General features: G+C 33.1%; 1 protein-coding gene across 7 annotated transcripts in view; it reads right to left on the bottom strand.

The window, feature by feature from the left end:
• The window catches only part of ZNF280D (zinc finger protein 280D), a 122,142-nt gene that overhangs the window by 3,217 nt on the left and 98,151 nt on the right, over nt 1–20,774 (bottom strand). For 6 of the 7 annotated variants that reach the window (XM_020876767.2, XM_020876764.2, XM_020876766.2 and 3 more), the window contains 2 exons: nt 20,500–20,545; nt 1,176–1,231 (listed from right to left, as the gene is read on the bottom strand). In XM_020876767.2, coding sequence (XP_020732426.2) covers nt 1,176–1,231; nt 20,500–20,545 — 102 coding nt within the window. Of the gene's footprint in view, nt 1–1,175; nt 1,232–2,432; nt 2,535–20,499; nt 20,546–20,774 lie in introns of all 7 variants that reach the window. The other variant, XR_011488275.1, reaches the window with a different exon arrangement.

Below are 20,774 nucleotides of genomic sequence, written 5' to 3'. Positions count from 1 at the left end.
ATGCTCATTAACCATAATTTGGAAAAAATGACCTATCACGTAAGTTACTAATGAATTATTTTGTATCTCAGTAAATTTTTCTGCCAAGTCTTCTAAATTGCACATTGCTCATTTTGCTATTATCGTGAATTAACTATTTTATGCATTATATTTTGTAATGACATGCTATGGGTATGTAAGAAAGGTTCTGCTGCCTTAATTCTTTGATTAATTTCAGTCATACTTTGCTCATTTTCTTGGGTCTTACAGGTCAATTACATCATCTAAAAAGTTATAATAGTTCCCTCATTTAAATTTGTAAAATTCTCATTTTTGTTCAGATCTTATTGAACTAATTATAATTTATAGAAAATGTTAAATAATACAGATGTGTCTAGTCTTTTTCCTAAGTCCTTAGTTGAATTCTGTTAACTTTTTCCATCCAAAATTCTAGGAAAAATGCTAGATAAAGAAAGGGCTAGATAATTTTCCTGGTCAAGTCCAAAAAACATCTTCAAAAGGTCTTATTCCATAATTTTCTTTTTAGAGGCAATAGATTGATTAATCTCATCAAGTTAACATGCAGACTATGGTAAAACACACAGCATAAAGACAGAAATGGGGAAAGTACTTAATTAAGAGACAAAGTCATCTTTAACTGGAATAAAGTTCTAATTAGAATGTTGGATTCTCTTTTGCTAAAAAATAGTGAAATCTCATGTTCTAAGTGTTCTACTCAAGAATTAAATAAAAAAAAAAAACATTGAATTTTGAAACTTTTATGTTGAGATCCTACCACAGAGGTAACTTACAACTTTTAAAAAAATACTTAAAAATAAGATTTTAAAACTATTTGCAATAATTGTCACCATCTTATAACCTGTAGCATCTTGTAACTATTTTCATTTAACAGAGGCAATTACAATCCACTACCATTTTATTTACTCATACTCTAAAAAAATTAACAACTTATAAAATGTATTTCATATACTTAAAAGGCTTCAAAACTAAGGATCTGTAGTATATTTCTGTTGTATTAAAATTTCAAAATTTGATTTTAATTGAAAGCCATTATAAAAAGGAACACCATATACAAAATTTAAATAGCCCTTTCCCAAATAACTGAAATAATATACAGCTCAAATATCATTTTATATACACGAATTTCAAGAGATTCAGTTTTTCCTTATATTTACCTTTCAGAATTTGATGTTTTTGTTTCTTCTTCAGCCAAATTAGATCTTGCAATTTCCTGAAATGATTAATAACATTTTTCTTTTATATTCAAAGCTAAGCTTAAAGTACTACTTTTATTATATTAAACTTTCTAGATAAAAAGAACTTGAGTGTGCTGCCTAGTATTCCAAAGAAAGAGAAAAACAATTTCTTAAAGTAAGTTTTAGAATAACTCTTAAAACTAAAAACAGGATTTCAAAAATAGTTTTTTTAAAAACTTGCAAGAATTTCAGTGTACCAAAAGTTTTTGAATCAAGGATATGAAACAGTTACCAGTTGTAATACCTGCTTTCCCTAGATTCTTCCAAGTATGAACCATAATTGTAATTACTTGATTAGAAAACTAGTAAAGCACACTTCCAACACGAGTAAGTTTCATCCACAGTATTTTATACACACATATTAAAAACATGTAGTTAGATAAAACATTTAGGATACTATGATTTTACATTTGGAACCACAGCAACCCTTCCATTCTCAAACCAAGTAATATTAAATAATATACAAATGAAATATTTTGATTATTTCAAATGTTTTTTGGGAGGAAAGAATACAATAAAACCTCAGTAAGAAAGAGGCCAGCTTAGCAGTTTATAACAATTACAAATTATTGAGGCTTTATGATGCATGAAGTAGTATATTAAGAACTTGACATTCACTGTCTCATTTAATCTTCATTATTAGATATTATAAACTCCATTTCTACAAATGAGAATAAAGACTGCATGGGTTAAGTATCAACAGAAAACCCAAGGCAAAACCACAATAAGTGGTGAAGTTTCAAATCTAGGTCCAACTTTTAGTCACTAGAGTTGACTGATTCAAGTCTGTGAAAGTGATCATGGTGTATTAATCACATACATATATTTCCCTGCTCTCCAAAAACACTGCTAAAATGAGGGCAAGGAAATAAAACAATTTCCACTCATAAAGACCAAGAAAGCATCAAAGCATACTAACTGTCAAAGAGATTTCAACAAATTTGTAAATGGAAAGTAGCTGGAGCAATGGCAATTAACTTCACAGTGTGGAGGAAGTATTAACTAAACATCTGAGCAGGGGAGTGCAAGGAAAAGAGAATCAATTTTCCCAGAGAAAATAAGAGGTCTGGTATTTGGAGAAATTCAGTACAACAGTCAATACATAAAAGGTAAAAATAAAGCATGGATACTGCTGAGAAACCTAAATACTCTTTCCCCAACTCACACAACAGGTACCTATTCCTTCCTCTACTGCTTAGGCCAAAGGCCAAGTCTCTGAACTGGAGACAGTCTATGGACTTGTGAACACCAGGAATGGCAAAGGGCAGGTATGAAGTACTGAAAGAAAACAGAAAAATTTAGTAAACGTCCATAAACTGAATAAAGTGATCCTCATTTATCTCTCTGCCTGGCTCCCATAATGCTAGCAGCCAGAGGAACCACTCATCACTCCACCATCCCCAGCTGGAATCTAGGAGATTCCTCTTTGAAGAAAATTATCAGCCTCAAAGACTTTGAGAGCATCCTCCCTAACAAGAATAAGTCACCTCAGCATCTGATTTTCCTATGCTGAAGTCTAAAAAATTGCCAAGCAGACTGAGCATGTTATATAGCACAGTAATCCATGAAGCAACCTGTACAACATAATCCATGTCAGCAGTTCTCCAAGTTGGTTCACAGACATATGGGGCCTCCAAGACACTTTTAGGAGGCATGTGAGGTTAAAATTCTTGGTACTAAGCAGTAATGAGTAAAAAAGCTGACATTTTAACACAAATCAAGGCACTGACATTGAACCAGACACTGTTTTCTCTACTGGCATACACCAGCAGTAAAATTAATTTTACTAAATGTCAACCCTTGAGTACATGTCTTTTTAATAGTCTGTGTAATGAAATACCAAGTATGCATAAAGTACTGCTGCTGCACACTAAAAACCCTTGGGTCTGAGATTTAGTTGCAAGATGAACTTGGCCAAATTTTTTTTCATGGAACATCATTTTTATATTTAAAGAATGACTGTCAAACTATAAATATTTAGACCTGAGTATTCAGAAGGGATTTCCTTCAAAACTGACAAAATGAGCATGTCACATTAAACAACCAAACAGTGTTTGTTGCCAGTAATAAAATTCAAGAAAAATTTAAATCTTAGGATAACTTGTATCTACTATTCATGAGATAAATGCTAATACTAATGAATGTGATTACCTGATTTGTAATATGAAACATGGCAAAACTTGGAAGATCTATGTGACTTGTGAACCAAGATAGTCTAAATGACTAATGCACAATGTTATAAAATCACATATGGATAAAAGATCCAAACAAAGTGCAAGCCTGACCAGAAGATTTTAATGAAACACAGAGTACAAAATGTTCAGTGATATGATTCCACATTGTAACCAAGCTTTAAGAAAACTTCCATATGTCTAATTTTGATGTCATAAAAAGAATATCACAATTATCTGAGAAGATACTGGTTGAAGCTGGATATTCTTCATATATTTCAATCAAAATATACCACAACAGACTGAATGCAGAAACCCAAGAATCTAGTTTCCTTCTGCTTGACTAGACATTAAAGAGATGAGCAAAACTGTAGAACAATTTATTCTAAATAGATTTCTTTTTGTTTGCAAGTAGTTATTTTTCAGGAAAATATTTATATATTTTAAGTAACAATATTTTTAAAATTTCATATCTTTATTTTCTAGTACCATAAACATCAATACATTTGAGGAGAACTAGGGGGAATGGGTAAATAAAACAGGAATGTACCCTGTGGCATGCTGCAACACACAGCCTGTCCCTGTACAAACACAGGGTCTTTGATCATCTTTTTTGTGTTTTAATCTTTAACCTGAATGAACACTCAAGGATCAGCACAGAACTGAAGACATCCTTTACATTACACAGATTAAAATAAACAAGAGAATAAAGGAAGAGGCTAGGAGACATCAGAAACTTCGCTGGAAACAAAATAAATATATATGACATATATATTCAATATTCCTGGAGGTATGATGTATTATTATATCCATTAAACAAGAACAAAAAAACTGAAAACAACTGAAGAACAAATAAAAAACTAAAGAGCAATTCAAAATAAATATATGGCAACTAAAATAAGTAATTAAGTTTAGAAAATCTTTTTTGAAAGACCAAATGAAAAGACAAAAAGATGGAAGGCAAGAAAGAAAATGCCATATAATCAGAGAAGTTGATGCAGGAAGTAGCTGTCATCAATAGGAGTTTCCAAAAAAAAGGAGAGAGAGAGAACAGAGAAGAAAATAAAATTGAAAATTTACCAAAGAAAACAAGAAAATTTCCCCCAAACATAAATATCTAAGATATCAAAGGCTTATCAAATTTCTACCATAATGAAAGAAAAAAGGATGATGGATGAACGTATGAAATTTCAAAACACTTGAGATAAACATTAAAGTTGCCAAGGAACAAAATAACATAAACACAAAGTGGACCAAAAATGGCATCAGACATAATGAAAACAATACTTAGAAAAATGCATAGGCAAAATGTTTTCTATGAATTCAGCCAAATCATTAATACCATTAAAATAAATACAGTTATAAATTTACACAAAGTGAAAAAAGATGCAACCTTTCTGTGGAAATTGTTAAAGGACATATTTCATCAAAATAAGGAGTAAAACAATAAAAGGACTCACAGATCAGGGAACAGGACATCCAGCACAACAAAGTGGCAAAGTAAAATCCTGAACAAACCAAGCATCAAGCTTAGAGAATAACTAGTTTAAACTAAAGCCGACTGGAGACAAGATCTCCAGATCCTCCAACAATTTTTTTGGATGTGTGTGAACATTTTGAAAAAATGCTTCCAGACACTGGACAAACTGCAGCATTTAAAAAATAGCATTAGGTGCACAGAAGAGTAAACAAATCAGTAAAAATATAATTTTACCCCAGAAAAATAAAATGAAGTATAGGAAAGAAAATTATTGTACACTTCCTAGCTCAGTATAGTGGTACCAAAAATTGTGATGCTGGGATCCCTTGGTGGCTCTGTGGTAAAGAATTAGCCTGCCAATGCAGGAGACACAGGTTAGATCCCTGAACTGGGAAGATCCCAGATGCTGCAGAGCAGCTAAGCCCATGTGTCACAGTTATTGAGCCTGTGCTCTAGAGCCTGGGAGCTCCAACAATTGAGCCCATGCGCCGAAACCACTGAAGTCCGCATGTTCTAGGGTCTGTGCTCCATAACAAGAGAAGCCACTGCAATGAGAGGCCTGCACACTCCAGCTGGAGAGTAGCTCCCACTCTCTGCAACTAGAGAAAAGCCCACACAGCAATGAACACCTAGCACAGTCAAAAATTTTTTAAAAATAATTTTAAAAGGCTGTGTTGTTAACTATGCTGAGGTCAGTGCTATGCCAAGCCATATAGTTAACAGAGACAAAATACATATAAAATTTATCATCTTAACCATTTTTAAATGCATAGTTCAGTGGTATTAAATAGCAATACACTCACATTGTTACACAAACATTACCACCATCCAACCCCTGTAATTTTTTTCATCTTGTAAAACTGAAAAATCTATACTGATTAAACAATAACTCCCTATTCTCTCCTCCCCCAGACTCTGAAAACAACCACAAAACTCTTTTGATTACTCTCAGTACCTCATATGAATAAAATCATATATCTTTTTGTGACTGACATTTGATTAGCAAAATGTCCTCAAAGTTCATCCATATTGCAAAATTCTCTTCCTTCAAATGGCTGAATGTCCCATGAGGTGCATATACCACATTTTTTATCCATTCATCTACTGATGGAAACTTGGTTTACTTCCATATTTTAGCTATTATGAATAATGTTGCTATGGGAATAGGGGTACAAATATCTCTTCAACTCTTGAGGAACTGCTGGACCACATAATTTTTTGAGGAACTGCCATAATGTTTTCCATGATGGATGTACCATTTAACCTTGCCACCAACTTCCTGATAGTTCAGTTGGTAAAGAATCTGCCTGTAATTCAGGAGACCTCGGCTCAATTCTTGGGTCTGAAAGATCTGCTGGAGAAGGGATAGGCTACCCACGCCAGTATTCTAGGGCTTCCCTTGTGGCTCAGCTGGTAAACAATCGGCCTGCAATGCGGGAGACCTCGGTTTGATCTCTGGGTTGGGAAGATCCCCCAGAGAAGGGAAAGGCTAGCCACTCCAGGATTCTGGCCTGGAGAATTCCATGGACTGAATAGGCCATGGACTTCCAAAGAGTCAGACATGACTGAGCAACTTTCACTCACTCACTCAAGTGCGCAAGGTCTCCAATCTCTTCACATCATCATCATCATCATCATTTGTCTTCTGGTTCTGGAGATTTTGTGGGGGTTTTGTGTTTCTTTTTTTAAAAGTAACCAGCCTAATGGGTGTGAGGTAGTACCTCACTGTAGTTTTGATTTGTATTTATCTAATAATTAGTGACACTGCACATCTTTTTGTGTGTTTATTGGCCATTGATAAACCTTCTTTGAAAAAAATGTCTGTTCAAGTCCTTAATGCATTTTTAAATTGGGTGTTTATTGTAGTTACTGTATTTTATGAATTATTTATATATTCTGGATATTAATCCCTTATCAGATATATGATTTGCAAATATTTCCTCGCATTCTATGGGTTGCCTTTTTATTCTCCAGATAGAATATGTGATGCACAAAATTTTTAATTTGTACAATTTTTTAAATTACCTGTGCCTTTGGTGTTCATTTCAGTTCAGTTGCTCAGTCATGTCTGAGTCTTTGTGACTCCATGAACCACAGCACACCAGGCCTCCCTGTCCATCACCAACTCCTGGAGTCCACCCAAACCCATGTCCATCGAGTCAGTGATGCCATCCAGCCATCTCATCCTCTGTTGTCCCCTTCTCCTCCTGCCCTCAATCTTTCCCAGCATCAGGGTCTTTTCCAATGAGTCAGCTCTTCACATCAGGTGGCCAAAGTATTGGAGTTTCAGCTTCAACATTAGTCCTTCCAATGAATACCCAGGACTGATCTCCTTTAGGATGGACTGGTTGGATCTCCTTGCAGTGCCAGGGACTCTCAAGAGTCTTCTCCACCACCACAGTTCAAAAGCATCAATTCTTTGCACTCAGGTTTCTTTATAACCACAGCCTTGTGTAACTCAATGAAACTAAGCCATGCCCTGTGGGGCCACCCAAGACGGCCAGGTCATGGTGGAGAGGTCTGACAGAATGTGGTCCACTGGAGAAGGGAATAGCAAACCACTTCAGTATTCTTGCCTTGAGAACCCCATGAACAGTGTGAAAAGGCCTTTGATGTAATAACCAAAAACTCACTGCCAACTTCAACATCATGAAGCTTTTGTCCTTTATTTTATTCTAAGAGTTTTACCATTTTAGGTATTACACTTAAGCCCCTCATCAACTTTGAGTTAATGTTTGTATATAGTGTTTGTGTATAGTGCTGGGTAAAAGTCCAGCTTAATTCTTTGCATGTGGATATCCAGTTTTGCCAGCATCATTTATTAAACAGACTGTCCTTTCATAATTGGTCTTAGCATCCTTGTAAAAATCATTTGACCCTACATATAAAGGTTTATTTCGAGGCTCTCTATTCTATTCCACTGGTCTATGGGTCTGTCTTATTACCACACTGTTTTGTTTACTATAGCTTCTTTGTAAATTTTAAAATCAGGATGTTTGACTGCTGTTTTTTTCTTTTTCAAAGTTGTTTTGGCTATTTGAAGTTCCTTGAGTTTCCATATATATTTTAGGATGAACTTTTCTATTTCTGCAAAAAAAAAAAAAAAAAAATACGGGATTTTTCTAAGGATTGCAATAAATCTGTAGCTTGCTTTGAGTTGTACCAGTGTTTTAACAATATTAAGTCTTTCAATTCATGAACATGGGTTGTCTTTCCATTTATGTCTTCTCTAATTTCTTTCAGCAAGGTTTTATAGTTTCTTCGTAGGAGTCTTTTACCTCCTTGATAAGTCAATTTCTAAGTACTTTATTTTTTTATGCTAGTGCAAGTTATTTTGTAATTTCCTTTTCAGATTGTTCATTTCTTGTGTATAGAAATACAATCAATTTTTGTGTGCCGACTCTGTATCCTAGTATTTGCCTGAATTAACTTTAGTTTTAACATGGTTTTTGTGTGGGATCTTTAGGGTTTTTAATATATATATAATGATACCATCTGCCAACATAGAAAATTTTACTTCTTTTCCAGTTTGGATGCTTTTTATTTCTTTTTCTTGACTAACTGCTCTGCCTAAAACTCCCAGTACTATGTTGGAAAGAAATAGTGAAAGTGGGCATCTTGCCTTCTTCTTGATCTTAAGAATTAAATCTTTTAGTCTTTTACCATTGAGTATGATGTTTGCTGTGGGGTTTTTCTTATATGGCTTTATTATGTTGTGGTAGTTTCCTTCTATTCCTAGGCTGCTGAGCATTTTAATTATTCAAGTGTGTTGAATTTTGTCAAACACAATTTCTGCATCGAGGGGATAATGTGGCTTTTGTTGCTTTCTTTCATTGCTTTGGCTTATTACATTGATCATATTCATATATTGAACCACTCCTGCATTTCAGGAATGAATCCCATTTGTTTATGGTATATAATCCTTTTAATATGTGGCTAAATCCTGTTTACTAGAATTCTGCTGAGGATATCTGCATCAATGTTCATAAGGAATTTGGTCTATAGTTTTCTTTCTTGTAGTGTCTTTTCTGGCTTTGGTATCAGGGTAATGCTGGCCTCATAGAATGAGTTTAGAACTATTTCTTCCATTTCAATCCTTGGAAAAGTGTAAAAGAAGTGTTAGTTCTTATTTAAATGTTTTTTAGAATTCACTAAAGAAGTTGTCAGGTCACGAGGTTTTCTTTGTTAGATTTTTGCTTACTGATTCACTCTCACTAGTTATGTGTCTATTCAGGTTCTCTATTTCTTTCTGATTTAGTCCTGCTGTTTCGAGTTTCAGGTGACTTATCCATTTCATGTAGGTTATCCAATTCACTAGCATATAGTTCACAGTACTCTCTTATGATCATTTTTGTTTCTATAGAAACAGTTCCACTGTCCCAACTTTCATTTCTGATTTTAGTAATTTAAATCTTCCCTCTTTTTAAGTATTTCTGGCTAAAGGTTTCTCAATTTCATTGGTCTTTGCAATAAGCCAATTTTTCTCTAGTGCTTTTCTATTCTCTATTTCATTTATTTCTACACTAATCTTATTTCTTTCCTTCTGCTAGCTCTAGGTTTAGTTTGCCTTTTCCTTTTTCTAGTTCCTTAAGTTGTACAGTTAGGTTGTTGCTTTGAGATCTCTCTTAATGTAAGGATTTACAGCCATATATTTCCCCTTTAGTATCACTTCCACTGAATTTTAAAAGTTTTGCTATGTTGTGTTTTTGCTTGCATTCTTAGATCTAAGTATTTTCTAACTTCCCTTGTGATTTCTTCTTTAATCCACTGGTTGTTTTAAAGTGTGTTAATTTCTATGATCTGATGAATTTTTCATTTTTCCTTTTATTATTGATCCCTGATATTGTCCTGATGTGACCAGAGAAGATACTTTGTATGACATCTATATTTTAAAACTCACTGATGCTTAATTTGAGGCTTACTATATGGTCTATCCTGGAAAATGTCCCATGTGCACTTGACAAGAAAGTGTATTCTGTCATTGCTGGGTACAGTGTTCTGTGTATGTATGCAAAATCTAATAGGTTTATTAATAAACTTCGTAGTTCCCTACTTATGTCTGATTATTCTATCAATTATTGGAAGTAGGTTATTGAAGTTTCCAACTATGACTGCAGAATAGTCTATTTCTCCCTTCAACTCTATGAATTTTTGCTTCATATAAATTGATGGTCTGTTATTAGGTGTGTAAATATTCGTAACTGTTATATCTTCTTGCAGTACTAAACTTTTTATTAATATATGTCTTTCCTTTTCTCTTACAAGTTTTGATTGAAAGTCTATTTTAATAGTCTGCTATTAGTAAAGCCATCCATGCTTTACTATTTGCATGGACTATTTTTCATTCTTTCACTTTTAGCTTTTCTTTGAATTTCAAGTGAGTCTCCTGTGAACTGCATGTAGTTGGATCATGTGTTTTTATTCATTTTGCCAACCTCATCTTTTGATTGGGAAGTTTAATTAAATTACATTTAGATTAATTATTAATAAGGAGGGACTTATCTGTCATTGTGCTATTTGTTTTCTATATATCTTACAACTTGTTTGGCTCTCATTTCCTGCATTACTGACCTCTTTTCTGTTTAACTGATTTTCTGTAGTGAAACGTTTAAGTTCTTTTCTCATTTCCCCTTGTATATATTTTACAGCTGTTTTCTTTGTGGTTACTTTGAGGATTATGTTTAATATCCTAAAGTTATAACTCTCCAACACAAATTTATACCAGCTAACTTCAATACGATATCAATACAAAAACTCTTGTTCTTTTATAGTTCCTTGCCCATTCCTTTTGTCAATGTCACAAAATTACAACTTTATTCATTATATACCTAGATATAAACTAAATGCATTAGTACCCTAACTTATGTAGGAAACAAAATCTGGAGTTGCAGACCAGAGTTAGAGAAATATTTGGTCTTACACTAATTGTTTTTATTAAATTCATTCATCTCTTAACCCACATAAGAAAACAAAAGGTATTAGGTATAACTACAAATCACTGTCATAGTTTTAAAATTGCTCATGCACTTACCTTTATTGAAATACTTATTTTGCTACAGAGCTTTGAGTTTCATGTACTGCCCTTCATGTCTCACCATGAAGAATTCCCTGAGCACTTCTGGTAGGGCAGATCTAGTGGTCAAGAACCCTCTTAGTTTTGTTTATGTGAGAATGTCTTAATTTTTAACTTCTGAGGGATAGTATTGTGGGATATAGAATTCTTGATAAGAGTTTTTTTTCTTTGTAGTGCTTTGAATATATCAACCTGCTGCCTGTTGACTTCCAACATTCCTGATTAGAAGTCTGTAGATAATATTATTAAGAATGCCTTGTATGTGATGATTCATTTCTCTTTCTTGCTTTCAAGATTCTTGCTTTACCTTTTGGAAGTTTAATCTGTCTCAGTGTGGGTCTCTCTGAATTCACCTTACTTGGAATTATCTGTGTTTCCTGAATGGTTATATTCATGCGTTTCATCACACTTGGGGAGCCTGCAGTCTCCTCTTCTTCAAGCATTCTCTCTGCCCCTCTCTCTCTTCCTTCTGAGACTCTCATGTGTTCGTCGGTCTGCTCCGTGGAGGCCCGTACCTCCCTTACGCTCTGCTCACTTTCCTCCAAGCTGCTTCCTCTCTGTTCCTCACACTCAACAACTTCTATTGTCTTAACTTCAAGTTTGTTGATTCTTCTCTTCTCAAATCTGCCTGTGAATCCTCTAGTGAATTTTTCAACTTCAGTTATTGCACTTTTCATCTGCAGAATTTCTTTTTAGGTTTTCTATCCCTTTACTTATATTTCCATTTTGTTCACATACTATTTTCTTGACTTTCACCACACCTTTCTTTTGTTCTCTGGGCATCTTTATGACAGTTGTTTTAAAGTCTTTGTCTAGTATATCTGTCACATGTCTTTTTCAGAAGTTTCTGTTTAATTTTTTCTCTTGAATGGGCCATTCTTGCTTTTTCTTTGTACTCCTCGTGATTATTTCTTGAACACTGGAGTGTTGAACTCTGAATCTAATAATGTGGTAACTCTGAAAATCAGATTCTCCCCCTAGCCCAGCGTTTTCTGGTTTTACTTTAAAAATTTTTTATTGTAGGCTCTCTCTGTTCCCAAATCAGCCTGAGGTGTAAACTTGAGGTCTTCTCATATCTCTTCTGAGCCTTTCCCTTGGCATATACAATCACTTTCTAATTTTACCCACATATACAGTTGATTTTGAATGTCCTAGTCACATTATTGACTATGACAATAATGTGTTAGGATAATCCCCAAACACATTATTGACCAGGGGAGTTTTGCAGAAACTAATGCCAGTGGCTGGCAATTTGTTCCATAAGTGAATGTTGAAACACTTTGGTCAATTAGGTTCATGTAATAAAAGAAGCATTAATATGTCACTGTTCAGTAAGTTGTTAATATCTGGCTCCTCAAAGGGGGAAAAGAGAAAAATGAAGGAAGAAAAAGGGCTGTGCACTTAAATCCCTTGGAAGTCACTTCAGCTGGAGGGGAAGATGCTTACAAGAAAGGGAGGAGGTGCAGCAATACTGAGCCCACTTCGTCTTCAAAATTCTGTGTTAAGAAGCAGCAATCAATGATAACAGCACAGATTACCAGTATCTGGAGAACAAGGTCTTTTTTGCCCGCTCTGGCTCCCATAAGTTGTGTGCAAGCTGCTCTAGGAACCTGGGCACAGTTGCCTGCCATATGGTTGCTACAGTGTTAAGTGCTTAAATTGATGGAAGTTAACTGAAACTCACTCTCCAAGTCTTCTCCTGAAAGTTACAAGCCTTCAACAGACTTAAAGAGTTTCAAAAAAGTTATATCAGAGGGATTCAGCCTGTGCAATTGCTAAGTGGGAAGCCAGATTCCTGGTGCTTCCTACTGTGCCATCTCAGAATCCTCCTCTCTGTATAGTTTAAAAGTTTTTCCTGACAGAACACTTATGTAGTTGAAAAGTGTTGAAAACTTGAAAAGTAGGTATATTAAACTCAAATAATTTGCTACTATTTTGCTTTAGTGGTTTTAGTGGAAGCAAGCACATCAATAATATTCTCAAAATCTAATTTTTTCTTATCTTGTTTTCAAATAAGTAAACTGTCATATTTGGCAATTTCTCTTGATCAAATAACAATTTTAAATAATTCAAAATTAGCTTACTGAAACTTCTTTTTACCGTGACTGTGGCGTTGTTTTAAAATCTGGGTATCACTTTGTTAATCAATTTTAGGAGACACAAATATAGTGCTTATGTTGTATGCTGCTTTAAACTATTTCATATGAAATTTCTATAGAACTTAAATTGTCAAAATATTTAAGAACTGAGTCAGCAGCTGCTTTTTGTAAATCAGATGTAATTTATAGAGAATAACTTTGGTCCAGTTTAAAAGCTCAAAATCTGAAGACATTTCATTTAATTTTTCATATATCTATTTCAAATATGAAGTTAGGGCATTTATAACCTGAATGTCTACTTGATAAGCACTTTTCCCATAATTATCAATATTCTCATTTAGTGACTCATACATTGCCAATTTCTTTTTCATTTATTTTAAAATTCAGGGAGAATATTCACATCTCTTGCTCAAGTTTTACATTCACTAGACACACTTTCAACATTACTTTCTCTCATTTGTGGAAAGCAAAAGAACAGGATTTTTATAAAGCATGGAGCTTTATATACGGTCATGTTTTCTAACTGTAAAACTTTATTAAACTTTTGCCACATTGTTCAAAATATCATCCCACATAGATAATTTTTGTAAAAATCTGTGATGTATTTGTACCAAGATGTTTTTGATCTCAACATAAGTATTCTGACATTTGAAATTATTTCTTCTCATATCTGATAAATGTCTGTAATTTGTGTGTAAAGAATCAAGTATCTTGCTTGAGTTTAATCTTGATGCCAATCAGGGATCTATATGTGATTTTAGTATTGTTTTCAGAATTGACAAGAATATTTCATCTGCTCGCTATATTACCCTACTCCTAAAATATATATCCTTTGTATAATACTAAAAAAAAGATGATCACATTTGAATTTACAGATGTATAATTTTTTATATTAAATTATGATTATGAGCTGAGAAAGGCACAAATTTAGCATAATTATTTAGGGAGAGAAATACTGGCTTACATACACTTGTATACATTTGCCATATCTACTCCATTATCATACCCTGGCCATGACAATTTTTTAAATATAAATATCCCTTTCTACCTTATCAAAATGGGATAATCTAGACCATGTCTAGTTTATTTTTAATAATAGCTTTATTGAGGTATAATTATCCAACTTGTTTTATTTCAATTAAGTTAAGACTTTCTTCTCTTGCAATGATATCATTCTTAATGTAAATATACCTAGTAATCAAAAACATTCACTCATGATGTACTATATCTGGTTTATAATAAAAAAGTAAAAAGAACTGTTTTGCTTCTTTCATTCTCCATAGTATTTCTGACAACATGATTTCCTAGTAACACTGTGTTTTGAACTTTACTACACAAATGAAATGCAGAATATTTTTAATGATAAGCTATATGATTTTAATGATCTTAATTCAACTGAATTTAGAGTATTCCAGGATCTGAACTTCCAATAATTTCTTGTGATCCTTTGAGAGAAATTATTTTCTGTACAAAACATACATGTGTAAAGTCACTCATATATTTTATCATATTCTATAAAGTATCACCTATTAAACTATCAATTTGGATACACATTAAAAAACATGTCCATTTAAAAAAGCATCATGATAAAATATGAAATTTTCATTATCACAAATTCTGTTCAAATTTTTCAAACCTTTGAAACCATTTTTTGAGTTACAAATATTTAATTCCATTGCATTTTTGCAAAAAGAATGCACAGGAAAAAAACTAAAGACAAGGATTCTCTGGAATAAATAATCCAATCACAATTAATTAACTCACCACTAGACTACTCTTAAAAGACTCAGCTTTAGAAAATCTGTGCCCACCAGGTAAAAGACATACTTTAAAATTTGTTTGTTCTTGGATGGGCCTATGCTCTATTAAAATCATTTTACTGTGTTAGAAATAGGTGGCTGCAATGAATTATAATTTTAATTCAAATGGCATTTTCTCATTTTATTGTACATGCTTATATTTACTAGCTTCTGAAATTTCTAACATTTCATTTTCTTGTATTTTTCACACAATTAAAAGAAATTCTTTAACTCTAAATTTCACAGTAATTCTATTCTAATAGTGTCAACATTAGATTTCATTTTAAGCAGCTGAAATTTTTTTTATACCAAACCTGTTACTCTCCCCTGTAATTCTGATTAATCTTTACATTTACATGCATTTTTCTTCTTCTAAACAATGGACCACTTGAGTTTTTAGATGTTATATTTATTTTTAAGAATTTTAGTATAAATTTTAAATATACTTATTTTAATACATTGTGTTAATTATTTAATATTGAACATTAAGTTATGATATTTAACAAACAGGTCTCCATAAATGTTTGCATGAAAAATACAAGAATCAATTACTAGAAACAACAGAAAACTACATACCAGATTTCCTGACCAATGTGGTGGAAAAAAGTAGTGAAAAATATTTTTTATATAAACAAGTGAGTAACAGTAAATCATCACTGTTTTCAGTGAAGAAAGTATAAAGTTTCCTGGTAAGAAAATACTTTTTCAGAAAATTTTCACATTTTATAAAATCAATCTTATTTATGGAAGGTCAAATATATTAATAAATAACATTGGTATTACTTCTTAGTGCTCTTAATAATGTTATAAAAAATCACATAAACATAGCTTTGTAATTAATAGTAACTTTCCCTTTTACTTAGTAGTAATGTGAAGTTACAAGCAATGAAAATATGTCACCTTCCCTCATGACTGAACAAGAACCATAAAAAAAAAATAGAAGTGAGACCGTGCTGTGTTGTGTTCCCTATGTGCATGACTCTCAGGGTCACAGAAGGGCAGTACTGGATGCTGTCTTTAATTACAGCTTTGAAATTATGCTCATCATGGATTACTTTGCATTAATTTTTATTCTTAAAAATAGAAATGAAAATGTTTAACTGATTATTGAATTTTTTGAAGCCCCCTTAAATTTTTTGCCAGAGGTGAGGCCTTACTTGCCTCACTCTAATTCTGGCCCTGGCTGGGATGCTGGGGTTAGGAGGAAAGAGGAAAGTAGGGATGGTGGTCTAGAGAAGTAAATCCTTAACTACTATTAACAATCAGTCATAGTTCAAAAAAAGACAAATCAAAATATGGTTATATTATTAATAAATAATAATATAATAAATAAGAGATCAAATAGCTGAAATAGTTGAAAATGGCTGCCTCTAAAGAAATGAATGGAAAAGGGTGAAGGAGATGAGTCACTACTTTTATGATAAACTATCCACACAAATTTTCAACTTTTAATTTGATAAAGATAAAACGTAACTTTACAAAGTCTGAAACTCTCATGTCTGAAAACCTTACAAAGTCAAGAAGAAAAAAAAAGAACCAAAACATAACAAAAAAGAAAAACAAAGACCTTAGAAATTCTTTATGGATATCCCCAAGCAGCCTTAAAGGAACAGACTAATTTGTCATTTCATTAATGAAATAACAGGGAACTCTTATTTTTATGTGTATGTTTGAATTGAGAAAAAATATTTTTAAAAAAGAAATACTTTTTTGTGTGAACCTACCACAGCTGATATGCTTAAAATATTAGATTATAACTTTTTCATGTCTAATTGTCCTACTAGATTCTGACCACCTTGGGGACAGGGAAATAATTTTATTAATCTTTGCCACCAATACAAATTCCTAGAACTTGCTATCAAGTGTTCCCTAATAGCCAAGGAAGGAAGCAAGGAAAGAGAAAGGCATCTGTGCCTACCTTCTCTCTCTTAGCCTTAACTTGGTTATAATGGAACTAAACTAACTCTAAGGCTACAGGGGAAGGGTTATGGTATACATATAGTGAGGATATGAAAGCAGTAAAATGTTGCAAGGTATACAGAGCAGCAGAACAGAGGCTGTTTTAGAAAACCACTATATAATATGAATTCCCATATACAGTCTATATACTATGAAAGGAATTAATTTTGATGGAAAAAATTTAAAACTATACAAACTAAAATATGGCAACAGGAAAATATTATTGAGTTATAACACTGATTCCACTACAATGTATCAGATCAAAACCTTGAAGATTGATTCAAGCTATCCACCATATTACATGTGTATTTAAATGCCTGAGTCTATTAAGGGACTATCCACAGCACATATATGCTTGAAAGAAGTACCCAGACCAAAACTGTAATATGTAGCCTTCCATGTAATATGGCTTCCTTTAACTCTGCTTACAGCCTGCTAAATTTTTAGCATAAGCTTTTTTGCTTTCAATGAAAAAAAATAAACTTCAGGAAGCTGGTTGATGTAAGAAAAGGTTGGTTTTACTTGACACAGATGCAACAGGGCAATCAAAGGAAAGTAAGAGCCTGATGTGTTTATTCAACTATGAATACATCAGGAAAAAGTCAATGGATGATGTTAGCAATGATGAATTCATAGGTTTTCTTTATGGCCATGCCTTTACATGTTTGGAAAAAAGATAGGCAAACCCTGTTGTCCCCAGGGCATAGGGGCCAACTGTGGCTGGGTGACAGAAGAAAACATTTCTATTCTACAGAGCCACTTGAAAACCTCAGAACAACAGAGAACATCACACCAACCACTACCACCCACCACTGGCATGAAAAGAAAGTGAAAGTGTTAGCCTCTCAGTCATATCTGACTCTTTGCAACCCCACGGACTATAGCCTGCCAGGCTCTTCAGTCTGTGGAATTCTCCAGGCAAGAATACTGGAGTGGGTTGCCATTCTCTTCTCCAGGGGATCTTCCCAACCCGGAGACTGAACCCACATCTCCTGCATTGCAGACAGATTCATTACCATCTGAGTCACCAGGGAAGCCTACTAGGATAGCAAACATCAAATAATAAGCAACAGCAGTACTGTTGGAAGAAAGACAAGAGCGCAAAGAGAGAGAAAGAAAATCTCCATGGCTCAATCTCACACACACAAAAGACTAAAGCTGAGTATGGAGCAAGGATACTGAGAAGAAAAAAAAAAAAAAAAAAAAACCTCCAGTAACATAACTTCCACATTAAGCACAAGGAAATACTACAGGAATTGAACTTGACAGTATATGAAGGGTAGCCGTAGAGATAAAAAAATAAACCCAAGTCAACACACTACTAGATGGACCAAATCTCTCGCTAACAGCCTAAGATGAGAAAAGGCATGCCCATTTTCAGATACTATTTATCTTAGTCCAACATATAATGCCTTGCTTTCAACCACACATACACAGAAAATGCAAGGGGAAAAGAAACTGTACTGTCAAAAGATAAAACAATCAGCGGAACCAGACTTGGATATAACCCAGCTACTGGAACTTCTAGAAAGAAAATTTTAAATTATTATGATTACTAAGTGATATGCTTTGGTAGAAAAAGAGGATAACACACATGATCAGTTGGAAACTTTATCAAAAGATCAGACACTATAATAACCAATGCAAATGTTAGGGAAAATAACCCAAGCAAATCACAATGACAGAAATAAAATGCAAAAATTTTTTGATGGGTTCATCAATAGACCTTACACAATTAAAAAAAATGAATCAGTAAACAGGTCAATAGATAAAAATTACCCAAACTGAAACACTAAAAAGAAAAAAAAAAAAAAGAGTATGGGGGAAGGTGAGGTGGGGAGACTAAAACAGGGCATCTAAGAACAAGAATTAACACCAAATGGTATAACATGTGTGAAACAAACACCAGAAGTAGAAGATAAAGGACAGGGCAGAGAATACCAATCAGGATGAATGTCAAAAATAAATAGATAAATAGATAAACACATAAACAAACGAACAAACCAGACTTAAGACACATCATGTTCAAACTGATAAGAACTAAAGACAAAGACAAAACCTTTAGGGTAACCAAAGAAAATCATACTCACATACCCATATAGAAACAGAGACAAAAACTATAATAAGACATCTCATCAGAAAATATGCAAGCCAAAGACAATAAAATGATGTCTTTAAACTGCTGAAAGAAAACAGTAAATCCAGAATTCTATACTCACCAAAAATTTATTTTCAAAAATGAAAAACAGAAGATTTTTTTGAAGGAAAAAAGCATGTAATAAATAATTACCAGTAGATCTGCAACATGAGACATTTCAAATGAAGTTGTTTAGGCAAAAGGAATGTGACACCAGACAGAAACCAGTAACTACATAAAGAAAGAGCAAGCACTAGAAATGGTAAAAACAAAGGTGAATACAAAAATTGTTTAAGTATTTAATTGCTTTAAAAAAGACTATTTAAAACAAAAATAGTAACACTATATTCTGTCTTTGTAACCTGATTAAAAGTAAAATATATGATAACATTAGAAACAAGAAGAGCACACAAAATATCAACATCAAGAATAAAAGGATTATCATTGCAGACCCCACAGACAACAATAAGGGACCACTACAAACATTTGTATATATATAAATTCATAATAGATAAAATGTACCAATTCCTCAAAAACACAAATACCAAAATAAACCAGTAACCAAAAAATCATATATCCAGTAAAGACATTTATTTGTAGCTAAAAATCTGTGAAACAAAAAAAAACTTTCTGTAAAAGACAGTCACGTGGGAGAAGGCTGGTACTGCCTAGGTTTCACTTATTTACTCTACAGCATAGAAATGCTACTCAAAAAATAAATGCTGAACCTATCTTGCTTCATTTTTACTCAGAGGCAAGCTATATTACACAATATTTTAAGAACTGACATCAAGAAAGCAACTACAAAGGCAAAATTATTTCTACACTCATACATTAGACCGCCCAGTTTTGCTGTTGTTTAGTTTTTAAGTCATGTCCCATTCTTTTGTGACCCCATGAGCTGTAGCCCAGCCAGTCTCTTCTGTCCATGGCATTTCCCAGGCAAGAGTACCAGCATGGGTTGCCATTTCCTTGACAGGGAATTGTCCCAACCCAGAGATGAAACCTATGTCTCCTGCAGTGCAGGTGGATTCTTTACCACTGAGCCACCAGAGAAGCCCAGACTGCCCAGTAAAAAATGTATATGATAACTCTGAGTGTGATATTCAGATTGCCTGATTAAGATACCTAAAATGTATTCAAAATATTTCTATATTAAAATTTATTTACTTCTTCAGAAAATAGAATTTCCTAAAAAGATTAATTTTCCAACCTGTCAAATGTGTGATATTTTAATGATTTCAGAATTTTTAAGTCATAAAATTATCTCCATTACTTACTAATTGAAATAAATAACAAGCATGTGAAAGGTAATAATGTCTTTGTCAAAATAAACCACTTTATAATTTTACTGAGTTAAATATTTTTTGTATTAATGAAAACAAAAATCTCAATTCTTTTCTTTTTGTTAACATGACAAAATTCCTAGGGATGTACACACACTGAATTGAAGTTTTAAAAATCACACCAACAATACTTTCAATTGTATAAATCTTTAAGAGGTAGGAAATACAACATAATTTACCTCAGACATAGGTTCTTGTTCCTTTGTGGGAGCTTCATTTTTTAATCTTGAAAACAAAATAAGTATTGAGTATTTAATTTTATGTTTATAATATAGAAACAAGAAACAGATTTTTTTGCATGCTTAAAATAATTTAAATGTAGATTCATATTAATGTACATTTATACTATAACAGTAAATTACCTCTATAATAAATACTTTAAGGGAAAAATAAAATGCACAAGAATAAATAGTAAATTCAATATATGTTCTAAATAAATGAATACAGATAAATA

The sequence above is a fragment of the Odocoileus virginianus genome, chromosome 6 (genome assembly GCF_023699985.2).
Source record: "Odocoileus virginianus isolate 20LAN1187 ecotype Illinois chromosome 6, Ovbor_1.2, whole genome shotgun sequence".
Lineage (NCBI taxonomy): Eukaryota > Metazoa > Chordata > Mammalia > Artiodactyla > Cervidae > Odocoileus > Odocoileus virginianus.
This window is presented reverse-complemented; position numbering and strand designations above follow the sequence as displayed.